The 14,950-nt window shown below is 55.0% G+C and overlaps 2 protein-coding genes across 2 annotated transcripts in view; one reads left to right on the forward strand and one right to left on the reverse strand.

Moving 5' to 3' along the window:
* Positions 1–422: 422 nt before the first annotated feature.
* LOC104286901 (olfactory receptor 52B2-like) lies at positions 423–1,397 on the reverse strand. The gene has a single exon (XM_009885544.1). It carries the CDS (start codon positions 1,395–1,397, stop codon positions 423–425), a length of 975 nt encoding a protein of 324 aa, XP_009883846.1.
* A 931-nt stretch (positions 1,398–2,328) lies between these two features.
* Positions 2,329–14,950, forward strand: part of RPS11 (ribosomal protein S11) — a 52,659-nt gene continuing 40,037 nt past the window's right edge. Inside the window, exon 1 of the mRNA XM_009885546.1 lies at positions 2,329–2,367. Coding sequence (XP_009883848.1) covers positions 2,329–2,367 — 39 coding nt within the window. The remainder of the gene's footprint in view (positions 2,368–14,950) is intronic.

Raw genomic sequence — 14,950 nt, forward strand, 5'->3', positions numbered from 1 at the left:
CTGTGGCAAACAGCGCTTTGCCCATCCAGCTATGGTGCACGTACCAGGCTCCAGTCTGATGACCGATGAGATGTTCGCAGTCTAGTCACTGAAAAAATGGGTGAAGGAACAAACGGAAGCAAAGCTGTAGGACAGCAAACAAAATCAGCAGCAGTAGGTGATGGTAAATCAGCAGACGTAAGAGCCTTGATGCTCTTCAACTGAACTCTGCCCAGTCTCTGCTAGATGGACCATTCAGGGGACGCATCACTGGGATAAACCAGTAGCAATGAAGGGGCTGATGACCCAAGCCCACGTTTCTAGAAATCCCACCACCCTCAGCTTCTCTTCAACCTCCAGTGCAAACCTGTTCCTCCAGGGTGAGAAGTGCTTGGTGCTGCTTTCCAGACCCTGTCCCGCGTCCCCCTCACCTCCAGCAGTGCTCAGCATCTGCTCCCCCAGCCAGGGCACGGGCATTCCCCCATGAGGCAGAAGAGGCGGATTACACGCTCCCGGATCTGCCTGGTCCTCACCCCGTACACGATGGGGTTGAGCATCGGCGGTACCACGACGTAGAGGTTCGCCAGGAGGATGTGAACGTGACTTGGGATGTGGTGTCCAAACCGATGCGTGAGAAAGGAGAAAAAGGCAGGCACGTAGAACATGAGGATCACGCAGAGGTGGGAGCCGCAGGTGCTCAGGGTTTTGAGGCGAGCCTCCGGGGACGGAAGCCGAAAGACGGCCCTGAGGATCAGAGCGTAAGAGACAGCGATGAGCACGACATCCAGGCCGGAGGAGAGAAGAGCCGTTGTCAGCCCATACCAGACATTGGCTTTTATGTCAGCGCAGGCCAGGCGGGCGATGCCCATGTGCTCACAGTAGGTGTGGGGCATGACGTTGTGTCCGCAGTACGGCAGCCGCTTGAGGAGGAAGATGGGCGGGAACATGATGCAGAACCCCCGGACAATGGCAGTCACAGCTATTTTGCCGATCACCGAAGGGGTTAAGGTTGAAGAATACCGCAGTGGGTCACAGACGGCCACATACCGGTCAAACGCCATCGCCAGCAGAACGGACGATTCCACGATGAAGCTGAAATGGGTGAAGAACATCTGTGTAATGCAGGCATCAAAGGAAATTTCCCTGGCACTGAACCAGAAGATAGCCAGCATTTTGGGCACCGTCGTGGTCGAAAGCATGAGGTCAGAAACAGCCAGCATAGCGAGGAAGAGGTACATGGGCTCATGGAGGCTCCTGTCCGTGATGATGACAAAGAGGAGGACAGAGTTGCTAAACACAGCAGTGATGTACATCAGACAGAAGGGGACGGAGATCCAGATGTGGGACTCCTCCATGCCCGGGATGCCCGTCAGGACGAAGGTGATAGGATCAAAGCTGCTTTCGTTGAGCTCATACATGGTGCTTCAGTGCTCCGTGTCAGCCTGACTCTGCTCTGCGCAAGAAAGAGAAGGGATAAATAACGCCTGGTGAGCCTGCTGTTAGCCCATGACCACCTACAAATGTGTACAAGTCGATGCATGCAACGTCCTGTTTGCAACCACCTTCCAACCTGAGCCATTCCTGAAGGCCGAGGGGTTGACTCGCTGTGTTTTGCTGTACAAAGGAATCTATTCATTCTTTCCCATCAACCCTACAAACTGCATCTGTAACAAAAACATCTTCTCTGTCCCTCCACGTGCACTGCAAAACAGCCCAGGCCCTCTTCTATCTCCACTTTATCCACTGTCACAAAAAGGCTTGTAAAAGTCATAATTACTTGCCTTGTCGCTGTCGGTGGGCTCTATATCTGTGCGCACCTGGGAAGCCGCGTGTCTTTGCTAGGGCTGTGTTTCTTCAGATCGATGAAATAATACAAAATCTCACTCCAGTCAGGTCAGTGACCAGTTCATTTCTGAGACCTCCTTGTACAAACTATTAAGATAGGAATAAAAACTGTACCAGTACCGACACTGGTAAGTGTCTTGGATGTGGCTGACATTCAGCTACCACCTCTGGAGGTTGAGACCACCCTTGAAACTTCTGCTGGATGTGTCACTCCCTGTATTTCCACCTGTATGAACATGACCATCCATTTGCAAGCACTGCAAAGTGGTTTTTGTGCCTCTCCCCCATCCCACAGGGATTTCAGAGACGCAAACACTGGCAAACACCAAGGGGGGAGTGGAGAGCTGGGCTGGACTTTCAGCCCATGCCCAGACTTTCTGAACGCCCTGGGGCAACTCTCTTTCCTGCCTGTTCCTTCATTCCTTTTCCTCTCCGTTGTATAGAGCAGCAAAGACATGGTGGGCTGCACAGCACGATCGTTGGAGAAAGAAATGCTGGCCCAAAATGCGGGGCCACAAGTGCCATCAGGGCAACCAAGTCACGGTAACACTCTGGCGAGTACCGACTCCTGCGCGGATGCTCCGCCAGTGCGGGACCGTGACAGCCTCTGAGCTCAACCTCCTCCAGTTCTCCCCGTTCCCCAGGTGCCAGGGTAGCCCAAACATGGAGCAGAGTCCCACCGAGGGCTGGGCAGCCTGAGGCTGTTCTTGCAGATTTGGATAACGCAAACAAGTCAAGCCTGCAGAGTCCGCTGTGGACGCTTTGCCATGAGAGGGGCTTTGAGGAGAAGACTGATGGTTTCACATGCAGTTTTCGTGATTCCCCCTATTGCGCCCATTTGCAGCCCTCCCCCCATCCCCCACGTGTGCTCTATCAGACACTAGAAAAAGCCGAGGCCAGGGTTGGGATGTAGGAAAATTAATGTAATTTGGACCAAAGTTAAGCCTTCCTTCTTCAGACCTGCTTGCAGCCTGGTTTACTTTTATTGCAAACCGCAGGTATCTAAGTGCAAGACGTGTTTGCATTTCCATTAAGAGGGATTCCTCTCCTCTACGAACCGAAAGTCCACTGAAAACATCAGTCAGTCTAGAAAAGATCTTCAGCTCATCACAAATGTTTATCCAATTGCCTCTTCCACTTTTAAAACCACGTAATTCAGCAGAGGTGAATAAAGATAGCCTGGGTCTATAATTGTAAATTAAATCAGCCTGGGAACGTTCCCAGGCGCCAATGCCAGGCGATGTCTGACTGCATACGGCTTACAGAGCAGTTCAGCAAGACTTTACACCTCCAGTTCTAAGTGATAGGGAAATATATTTCTCTCACATGCTGCTTCACTTCCTTTCCTTCTTTTCAAACGAGAAAGCAGTCCCCCAAACACCGGTGTTCAATATAAAATGACTCACCAAGGGCCAGCCCCAAGGAGGAACGAGGAACCTCAGCCCTGATCAGTGCAGAGCTGCAGGGGAGCGCAAATCCCCGTCTGTGCTGCGAGGGCTGGGGACATTAATCCTTCCCCCTCCCAAGTCCCAGAAGGAACATCAGCCCATCGACTTGCACAAGTTTAAATGTCTCGTGCATTAAAGATTAACCCCCGTTAACACTCCCAGGTGAGTCAAGATATTTCCTGCTTTTCCATCATTTGCATTGCAAGTGTTTTCACTCCGTCCCTGCCCCGGCACCGGCTACGTCTCCCGAGCACGGCGAGGGCTCGAGGGGCAGAAGGGCACCGCACGGCGCCCAGCAGCGCTCCCAGCCTCCAGCGGAGCATCTCCCACCTCCTGTGGGGGCGTTTGATCCCCCACAGGGTGAAAACTGTCCCGTTATACTGGCGAAACCTTCCAGAAAAGCCTCCGCATTTTGCTCTCGCTGCCCTGTGCCGCTGCGGGAGGGGTTCCTCCCCCTGCCCGGCTCCGGCCCATGGTCAATGATCTACAAACAGCGAAGCCCACGAGGGGCCGCGAGCACAAAGCTGCACTGACGGCGCTGCAAAGCAGAGAAGGCTGCAGAGGTTTCTACCCAGATGGAACTGCTAGTCTGAACTGGCATCAGCTGGAAAAACAGGAACACCACAGTTGCATAATTTATAATATACTGTTATTGCAAAACAATTTTTAAAGTACAGGATGGTAGCAAAAAAAAAAAAAAAAAAAGAAAAGAAAAAAAGTGCAACAATAGGTCCGTCTGTTCAAAGGATGCAAAAAATGAATTAAAAGATGACCTGAAAATACTTTGGCTGCAACCAACATGTTGAAGATCCATTAATGCAGCAGAAAAAAGGGTCTGAATACATAGGACTATATGAACTAATGTGGGGTTTTTTCATCCCAGGACAAAATCAAAATGACTGAAAGTAACTGTTTGGGGTTTTTTCTATGAAACAGAATAGTGCGAATTCTATATATCTTGGCCTGCAATGAAACGTTCATCATTCGGTGATTTCTTGTTTTGTTTCAGTGCTGTAGTGCCTCAGGTTCAGAAATAATAGGTAGCCAATACATGCAGACAGAAAAGAGATGCCGCTCTGGTTTTTTAGCAGTCATATATAAATACGGATCGTCTCCCTCCGACGAACTGCCCCGCTCTCGTCTGCTGAGCCCTCACTGTCGGAGCTCCGATTTTATCTACCTGGAAAAAATTCAGCGAGTTTTTGGGTGCCGCCTGTGCCATTAGCAACAGCGATCACAGCGGGTCCTGCCCAGGCCCCTCTTTGCTCCCGAAGGTGGGTTTGCTGCTGAAATGTCGCAGTAATTCCCAGTTTAACATCTGCTGCCAGAGAGGGGCCACACGAACACCCCTGGGTCTGGGGGCTGCCGTGCTCCGGGGGCATCGATGCCAGTGCCGGGGGACGGACCCTGGTGCCTCCTCGGGGCTTGGGCAGTCCATGCTGCCTCAGTGGGGTCAGGCAGGAGAAGAGCTGTGGTGTGAAGGGCAGGGATCCTGCAAACGGGTTCAAGATATCATAGGATCATAGAACCACAGAACAGTTTGGGTGGGAAGGGACCTTAAAGACCATCCAATGCTACCTCCTGCCCTGGGCAGGGCCACCTCCCACCAGCCCAGGTTGCCCCAAGCCCCGTCCAACCTGGCCTTGAACACCTCCAGGGCTGGGGCAGCCACAGCTTCTCGGGGCAACCTGCCCCAGGGGATCACCACCCGCACAGCCAACAATTTCTCCCCAAAATCTCCCCTCTGTCAGTGTCAAAGCGTCCCCCCTCGTCCCACGGCTCCCCTCCCTGATCCAGAGTCCCTCCCCAGCTCTCCTGGAGCCCCTTTAGGCACTGGAAGGGGCTCTGAGCTCTCCCCTTTTTGGCCTTCTCTTCTCCAGGCTGAACCCCCCCAACTCTCCCAGCCTGTCCTCCCAGCAGAGGGGCTCCAGCCCTCCCAGCAGCTCCGGGGGCCACTCTGGGAACTCAGCGTGGGCCACAGTGGGGAGATAAGCCTTGCCCAAAGCAGGTCTTGTGATTCTGCGCTGTTGGGATGCCGGGGAAGAGGGCAGGACACATCCGTCCATCCTGGGAGCAGGAGCACCATGCCCTGCGGAGGTTGACCTGGGGCTTTCCTGTATATTAATGCTGTCATTCTGCCATACGATGGACCACAGCATGAGGAGCCTGAGGGCATGACAAGGGAATGGTCCAACGCTCCTGAATAACTTGTGTTTGCAGAACCCACGACAACTCTTGAGGAGAGCTTGTGTGCCAGAAAAACAACTTGTTTTCTGTCAGCCAGTCCAGTAATCATTCTCCCATCAGACAATGTCTCGTGTCTGGGCACCTGCAGGTGCTGGAGATCTTCCCAACCCACATGGAAAGTTCATCTTATCAGGGTATGGTTTTTAATTTCCTTTTCATTTCTCTCCCTGCGGTTTCTAAGGAGCAGAGCCGGCCCAAAGCCTTTCACAGAGAGGAAGAGCCATCCCACCTCTCAGCTGTTAGAAATGGGGAGGAACTTGGATTTCATGGATTTCACATCAGAGGGTATTTTTAAGAAAAGATGGGGTACTCTTCAGCCACACACTAATTAGAGGAAGCTGAAAATTCAGATGTCTTCCCAAAAAATGTCTCTCGCACTACTGCTAGTGAGGGATAATAAGAGAACACTACAAAAATATTAAAGCTACATGTTAAAACTGTTTTCTTCTTGCCCAAACCTGTACACAGAAGGGCAGACAGAAGAGAAGAGAGCCCAGGCTGCCAGCCCCTTCATTCGTGCTCATGTTCAGGCCGTCGCCCCAAAGCTGCCGTGCACCGGTCAGCGAGCACCCAACGGCTGCAGCGGGGGAACTGCCTCCTCCACCTCAGGTACCTGGTAACCCTTCCTTTATACCGCGGTTATTTGCTGCCCAGAAAGGAGGAGATGTAATAACAGCCTGCCGGCGTGCGACAGGGTACTGGGAACTGGCAAGGGGTGCTGCCGACCCTGGGGGAAGCCCAAAACAAAGATCGGTATTTATCACCGGGGTCAGACACTGGGAAAATATTGGGAAGTTCAATTCAGAGGTGAACAACTTCCAGAGGGACTGGAGTCTGCATCACGGGGGATTTACAAATCAGGTTAGGCAAATGCTGATCAGGACTGGCATAAAATTGTCTCCACCCCAAAAAACTTGTGTTTTGGCTGCCAAGAAAGCCAGGCATGGGGAAGGCCAGAGAGACAAGTTCTCCGTGCCAGCCCCTCTCTGTGTCTGTTCGTCAATGTTATCTGATTCTGCCGTGGCACCTGACGAACCGACTCGCCAACAGCACGTGGGTGACCGTGGAGGTGGGGTTGGGCAGCGCCACAGCAGCACAGACTGCGGGGTCCAAGGCCCAAAGAGCATCACCTCTTGGAGATATGCCCACCTTGGACAACGGGGCCTTTCCCGTTGTGTAAACAGCTGGGGAGCAGCAGCAGAAAGAATCAGCACAGCCCCACACTCGACACAGTACAGCGCAATCCCTAGGAGCTGACTTGGCTTAGAATCATAGAATTTTCTAGCTTGGAAGAGACCTTTAAGATCATTGAGTCCAACCGTTAACCCAGCACTGCTAAAACCACTGCTAAACCATGTCCCTCAGCACCACGTCTACCCGTCTTTTAAATTCCTCCAGGGATGACAACTCCACAACTGCCCTGGGCAGCCTGTGCCAGTGCTTGACAGCCCTTTTGGTGAAGGAAATTTTCCTAATATCCAACCTAAACCTCCCGTAGGGCAACTTGAGGCCGTTTCCTCCTGTTCTATCACTTGTTACTTGGGAGAAGAGGTCAACCCCCACCTCTCTACAACCTCCACATTGGGGATTTGTGGAACTGAGGGTTGACACCCGAGGTGGGGCATCCTCAGCTCCTTGAAAGCCACAGGCTACGCGTGGCTGAGCTCCAGTCTGACACAGCTGTTGCCCCTCAGCTCCTGTCTGGAGGGGGTCGTCCATGCCGGGGCTACAGTAGGGCAGGTCCACCAGCACCAACACCTTCTCCTGCGTGGGCAGTGGAGCAGGCACCCACGTTGTGTGTTTTGCTGGTTCTTCCACTCTCATGACAGGACTGCAGGCAAGCAAACAGAAATCACAGAGGCGCCAGCCTGTAAAAGCAGCAGGTTCACCCTCCCGGCGGCAGAACCACCTCCTCCCCCATCAGCCATCGGGGAAACGGGGCACAGTCAGGGAAGGAGCCGCTGTCTGCAGTAGGAGAAGACAAATAACTCCTGAAAGCGCTCATTTTCCTCCACCGGTGCCTGAAATGACGGGTTCAGGAACAGATATTTTAAGTTAAGTGAGTTTAATCTGTCTCAAATATTGACATGCATATATGGAAGAAGGTTGTGTTCACTTTCCAAGTTTTTCCCTAGAAAAATGACATCACAGCTTAGCTCCTCTGTCACAGACTTAAACCAGTTGTAAAGACCCAAGGGTAATCTTGCCAGCAGTAGATGGGAATTATACTTATTCCAGAAACTATTGGGCAGTCCTTTATTTCAGCTCTTCAAAACATTTTAACAGCTGAAGCATTGCTAATCAAGTGCAATGGCAACCTCATTCTACAGGGTAACCTGAATCCCCTTTCCCCGCCGTGTAAAATTATTTCATGCAAAACACTGGGGTTTTTAGTGTTGCCACTATTCCTCTGAAATTTGATATGGCAAATGATGGAACAAGGGAGTACACAACCTCTTCTCACTCCCTTAAATTTGCTTTCTTTTCCTTTTCCTACAACCGTGTGTCACTCGGAGGCTGCGGGGCTGCGCGGCACATCCAGCACCGGGAAGGTCTCCCAGCCTTCGCTCTGCCCGCTGACCTGCTCCCTCAGCTGCTGCGCTTCACACAGCTGGCTTCAGCCTCCATAACACCAAATTAATGCTTTTTGCACCCAATTCTTGATATAATTGTTAAATTTCTTGCCCAGCAGGAACTACAGAGCCTGAAGCAACAGGGGGAATTCAAAAAGAAGCTACAAAAAGTAGATGTCTCCCGTGAACCGGTTCCTGCTGTCAGCACCAAGTCGTCTTCCTCCAGTGTTCACCGTGGAGCGTCGGAGCTGGGGCTTGGCTGGACACTGGGGTGGAGGACACCAACACAAGGTGCCAAGCAAAGCAACATCTCCTCCAGCAATTCTCACACCACAGGCAGCTCTGGGAAACAACCGCAACCATCTCCTTCCCTGGAGCACACACAAAACCAGCTGGTGGCCCTGGCTGTACCCGGCGCCCTGTTCCTCTTGCAATGCACTGGAAAAAGCTCCAGATGAGCTGTCCCAGGCAGGTACAGCTCCTTGTACAGGCCCAGCAGGCTCGGCCAGCGCCTGCAATGAGGGCTGTTAGCTGATGGACGCAGCTGCAGTACAGAAACGGGCTCTGTTCTACCATACCTGCTGCGGGGGATATCATCCAGATCAATCAAGGTTGTGGAGAGGTGGGGGTAGATCTCTTCTCCCAAGTAACAAATGATAGAACAAGAGGAAATGGCCTCAGGTTGCACCAGGGGAGGTTTAGATTGGATATTAGGAAAAATTTCTTCACTGAATGGGTTCTCAAGCACTGGCACAGTCAGCCCAGGGCAGTGGTGGAGTCACCATCCCTGGAGGGATTTAACAGCCAGGCAGACGTGGTGCTGAGGGACGTGGGTTAGCAGTGGGGTTGGCAGTGTAGGGTTGATGGTTGGACTTGATGATCTTAAAGGTCCCTTCCAACCCAGACAATTCTATGATTCTATGAATATTATTTTAGTTCACAGCCCTTTAATTCGGGATGAGCTTTGGCCTCCTGCCTGACACACCACGCTCTGAATGCGTTCCCGACGCGCTCTCAGCAGCAAAGCCCAGGATTTATTTCATGGAGCCCCTGTCCTCCCCTGCCTTTGTAGGTTCCCTCTGGATGGACGTGCACAGCCACGGGATCCACAGGACCCCAACAGCCCCGGCAAGGGGATAGCAGAGGGGAGCGGGTGGGATGCACATGAGCCATCAGAGACCCCCAGAGCATCCCCCCTCCAAGCCTGGCTGGCACAGGCAGCTCAGCACTGCCTCCCCATCGCTGCACACAGTCGGACAGACGCAAGGCAGCATTTGGGTGCCCCGGTCCTGCCTCTGTCCCCACCTCTGGACAGTGCTGCTGTGAGGTCCCGTTCCTCACTGTGGGGTGGAAGAGAAGGCTTTTCTGCAAGGATGCCGGGCTTGTTAGTCCTGGAGAGGGTAAAACACAATTTTTTGGCCAAAATGAGGCAGAAGCAGACAATAAACATCTAGCGAGAATATGGGCAAACCAAAGGGAGGGGATGGGCAGGGGTCTACATTGCTATTTGGGGGAAATAAAGACCTCACCACCACTTTGAACGTGCTCTTGCTCTGCCCCAGGCGCAGGCCGGGGGTGCGGGGGCAAATGCAGCTGGGCGGTGGGGCACCGAGAGCGGCGCTCCCGCCCGGACCCCTCACCCACCGCAGGCTGGTGCCGGGAGCATCGCCGTCGGCTCTGCAAACTCCAGTGACACTGGTTTGGGCCATTTCTATTCAACTCAATGGAGAAAGATCTGTGCTTGCTTCTCCCCTCTTGGAAGCGCGTGCAGAGGGATAACTGCGGACATCTGGAAACCCTGAGAACTATAGTGCTGCGCGGGAACGCACTGTGAATATTTCCCGACACTCTTTACCTAAAGAGCAACACGCAGATGGTGTTGGGGGACAACGCTCCTGCCGAGCAGAGACAAGGCTGCCACGGGATGACTGCTCCTGGGACGCAGCTCAGTCTGGGATGAACTTTCCCCTCATCCCTCCCAAATTTGGAGAGGGTCTGAGCAAGCTCCCAGCTCATCACCTCCCCAGGCTGGTACGGCCGAGGCCAGGCTTCACCCTGCGGAGGGAGACGGGAGTGTTTGAGACTCTGGACTGTTTGAAAATGTGAGGATGCCGTTATCTTCCACCCCTCTCACAGCTCCCCCGGTATGCAGAGCTTTCCACCAGCTGCATGTGACCAACAGCCCGTCACTGGTTTCAGGCTTGGGGCGAGCGGTGGTCCATTCAGCCTTGCAAAGCATCCGTATGAGAGGGACCCGGCAGAGACGGCGACTTCCTGCGCTCCGGCATTCTCCGTGGCACCACCACAACACGAAACACACGTTTTGCCTTTAAAATCCCCTTCTTTTCAGTGGGAACTTCCATGGGCACGAAATTAAGGCACCCTGTTTGTCACCCTCCAGGGCCCCTTTCCCCTGGGGGATGTCCCCCTCCTCCTCCAGATCCAGGGAATGCCTCCCCGTGGCTCTCGGCTCTCGGTGTGAGAAAGGGGCTGGAGGGGGAGCCCCCGGGCTGGCAGAAGGATCTAGGATCGTGGGAGGGCAACAACTCTTCTACAGGGGATCATAACACCCACAGTAGTCATGGAAATTTTCAATGGGATCCATGCAAAGAATTGGAAATGTTTCTTTTGTCTCTCTCCTTACGCATTGTGCATTTCAAAGCACATCATTTAGATTCCCCTCACTGCTCGCTGTGGGAAGGAATTTGAATTATGCTGAGCTATCCAAGGCAAAAGTTGGGTTTCCTCCAGGGGAGGCAGCAATTCCTTCCGCAGCCGGTAACGATCTCCCACCCTGTCCAAGCAGGAGCTGTATGGCAAAACGGAGGATGTGCGGCTGCTGCTCTGCAAACATGGGGCTTAAACAAGGAGCTCTGGCTGTCCTCCCCACCCGGGGACACTTCCCACCACGGGCCAGTTTCCAGCTGCCCCCTCTGTGGCCGCTGCCTCCGTGCCGTGGCCACCCCAGAGTGAGTGGCCGGGTCTCCCCAGGAGACACCCAGGGCAGCCCCCAGCCACGTGCCACATCCCACCCCTCACCAGCACGGGTACCAGTGGCTTCGGTGGGCAGGAGCGCTCCCTGGGGGATGCAGCATCAATCCTTGGGGGATGCCCCAGCGTCCAGCATCACTGGGGCTGGAGGGGGGCCCCGGAGCAAGGAGGGTGTCCCAGGGACAGAGGCTGTCACCGGGCGGAGCAGCACGCGGAGGAGCCCCCTGCTCCCCCAGGCAGATGGGTCACACACAGGGGACTTCTCTGGGGCTGCTGTGGGGAAGGGTGGCCAGCGGCTCGATGAGCAACGAGCCTGAGGAGCTCCTTGGGGTGCTCCAGCCTGTGCAGAAGAAGCCAGACATGGACCGCACTGTTCATAGGAGACCAGAGAAAGACCGAGTGTTCGGAGACTGAGCTCTAGAGGTCTCTGCGAGGCAAGAAATGACGTGGCCCTGCAGCCCCAACAGCCGGGCACTGCGGGGATTGTGCGGGCATCGCTGGCCCAGGCCAGGCGGGTGCAGCCCTCGCCCAGGGGGTCAGAGCCCCCAGGGCCCAGCCGGGACGCTGCGCTGAGGGGAGGACCAAGGGAGGCCCAAGAGGAGAGGAGGGATGCTGCACTGAGGACGACCAAGGGAGGAGAGGGTGAGGGATGCTGCAGGCTTGGGGCAGAGTGGCTGGAAAGCCACGGGGTGGAAAAGGACCTGGGGGTGTTGGTCAACAGAGCCTGAATGTGAGCCAGCGGTGTGCCCAGGTGGCCAAGAAGGCCAATAGCATCCTGGCCTGTATCAGGAACAGTGTGGCCAGCAGGACCAGAGAAGTGATTGTCCCACTGTACTCAGCACTGGTGAAGCCCCACCTCGAATACTGTGTCCAGTTTTGGGTCCCTCATGACAAGAAAAACATTGAGGGGCTGGAGCGTGTCCAGAGAAGGGCAACGGAGCTGGTGAGGGGTCTGGAGCACAAGTCTTGTGAGGAGCAGCTGAGGGACCTGGGGGTGTTCAGCCTGGAGAAGAGGAGGCTGAGGGGAGACCTTCTTGCTCTCTACAGCTCCCTGAAAGGAGGTGGTAGCAAGGAGGGGGGGCTGTCTCTTCTCCCAGGGAACAGGATAGGAGAAGAGGAAACAGCCTCAGATTGCAGCAGGGGAGGTTTAGATTGGAAATTAGGAAAAATGTGTTCACCGAAAGGGTTGTCAAGCATTGGCACAGGCTGCCCAGGGCAGCGGTGGAGTCACCATCCCTGGAGGGATTTAAAAGCCATGTAGATGGCTGAGGGACATGGTTTAGGGGTGGACTTGGCAGTGTTGGGTTAACGGTTGAACTCGATGATCTTAAAAGTCTTTTTCCATGTGGAAGGTCCACACACGGTTTAGCTGCAGATGGCTCAGCCCTGCCCTGGAGCGAGACCCTGCGCAAAACCACTGCGTCTCCGCAGCCTCTCGGTCTGCTGCCAGGGCTGCAGCCGCCCAGGGGGGCACAAAACCTGCGCAGGAGCACCACCAGCGCCGATCTGTCCCCAACCTAAAGGCAAAAGCAGAGACACTGTGGGGAGGGAACAAAGCTTGAAAGGAGTTGAGAAAGCAGCACTTTTAAAGCCCGTCGCCACCGTCTCCATTCTGACCCATCCCGGTGCTTGTCACCCCGGGGACGGCGGTGCCGGCAGCGAGCCCGGCAGTGCGGCAGCCAGCAGGCAAGGCGGTCGTGCCGGGCTGGGCTCCATCCCCGCTCGCTGCCCCGCGCGGGGCCGTCTCACCTGCGGCCTTTCCCAGGCTGAGCTCGGCTGGACCCGCCGCGGCACAGGCGGTCACACCAACACAGCCGGCCGTGCCACGGTTTCCAAGGGTTTTTTAATCATTTTTTATTTATCTTGTAAGCCCTTTCCCTCCCAGCACCTGCAATGTGCAAGGAAGGGACTTTCCTCCTCCCGCCTCAGTGCACCTGAGTGCAGAAAACCTGACATCTGCCCTGGATGAGACTTGTTCCCCCTCTGCCGTCGCTCCACCCCATCTAAGGAGAGTTCCTCTGGGCTGATGCTTTTGAAGTTTCTCTTCCCCTTCCAGATGGCAAGACAAGCGCATCCTTAGGCTCCAGGGAGACCTCAGAGCCCCTTCCAGCGCCTAAAGGGGCTCCAGGAGAGCTGGGGAGGGACTCTGGGTCAGGGAGGGGAGCCGTGGGACGAGGGGGGACGGTTTGACACTGACAGAGGGGAGACTGAGATGAGATGTGAGGAAGAAATTGTTGGCTGTGCGGGTGGTGAGCCCCTGGGGCAGGTTGCCCCGAGAAGCTGTGGCTGCCCCATCCCTGGAGGTGTTCAAGGCCAGGTTGGACAGGGCTTGGAGCAACCTGGGCTGGGGGGAGGTGGCCCTGCCCAGGGCAGGGGGTTGGGACTCAATGATCTTTAAGGTCCCTTCCAACCTAAACCGTTCTATGATTCTCTGTGTGGACTGCGGGGGGTCTGTCTCTCGCACCCCTACCTGCAGAGCCACCAGCACATCCACAGCAAGGAGCATCCCTACCAGTGCTCCCAGTGCTAAGGACCTTCTGCTCCCGCTCGGAGCTGGTGTCACACTGGCTGTGCCACCCGGAGGAGGTCCAGTTTAGCCCCCAGGTGGGATTCATCCTGCATGAACACAGCCACCCAGGTCCCAGTGGCGCTTCCATACCTCCTGTGGGAAGGCTGTGGTGGGGCTGGCCAAGCCAGCATGAGGCTTAACACCCCCAACTCTCTCAGCCTGTCCTCCCAGCAGAGGGGCTCCAGACCTCGCAACATCTCCATGGCCTCTTCTGGACTCACTCCAACAGGTCCATGTCCTTCTTATGTTGGGGGCTCCAGATCTGGAGGCAATATTCCAGGTGGAGTCTCATGAGAGGGGAGTAGAGGGGCACAATTTCCCCCTCTCCCTGCTGGCCACGCTGCTGGGGTTGCAGCCCAGGGGCTCACTGGGCTGCCAGCGCACGTTGCCAGCTCATGGTGAGCTTCTCACCCACCAACAGCCCCAAGTCCCTCTCCTGAGTGCTGCTCTCCATCCATTCTCCACCCAGCCTGTGTTTGTGCTTGGGATTGCTCCGACCCAGGTGCAGGACCTTGCACACTGGGAAAGTAAAGAAAATGTGAAAGGGAGTGGGTCAGTAAGAGGAAAGTCGCCCAGTGCAGGTTTAGATCACGGGAAGGGATGTTTTTACAGAAGAGGGTGACGTTTGCCCCAGCGGTGGGGAGAGGTGCTTGTAGGTGCAGGGCTGGCAGAGCCCATGGCCGGGACATGGAGGCTCAGGCAGGGCAGGCTGGGACGTGTGGCCGGTTAGCCATGCCACAGAGCCTGGTGGTGGGCAAGGAGCTGCTGTGGGTCAGGGGCTCCCAGCTTTACCTTCTGCATGAGGACACTGACCAACAGCTCCTCTGCAAAGGCATCAACCCCCTGGAGCGCCCGCTGCTCTCCAGGGTACCCTGCCTCCCACTTGGACCTTTTGGATCAATCACAGGACCATGGAATCCCAGGTTGGAAGGGACCTCAAGGATCATCTGGTCCAACCTTTCTTGCCAAAGCGTGGTCTAGGCAAGACGGCCCAGCACCCTGCACAGCTGGATCTTAAAAGTGTCCAGTGTTGGGGAGTCCACCACTTCCCGGGGGAGATCATTGTTCTGATTGTTCTCATTGTGACACATCTTCCTCTTGTCTCCAATCGGAATCCCCAGGAGCAACTTGTACCCATCACCCCTCATATTTTCCATGCAAATCCCTGTAAAAAAGGAGTCTCCATCTTCTTTGTAGCCACCCTTTAAATACTGGAACGTGGTGAGAAAGTCTCCCCTGAGCCTTCTTTTCTCAAGGCTGAGCAAACCCCGTTCTCTCAGCCGTTCCTCAGACGGACG

Source organism: Charadrius vociferus, unplaced genomic scaffold, assembly GCF_000708025.1.
Source record: "Charadrius vociferus isolate BGI_N301 unplaced genomic scaffold, ASM70802v2 scaffold165, whole genome shotgun sequence".
In the NCBI taxonomy this organism is placed as follows: domain Eukaryota; kingdom Metazoa; phylum Chordata; class Aves; order Charadriiformes; family Charadriidae; genus Charadrius; species Charadrius vociferus.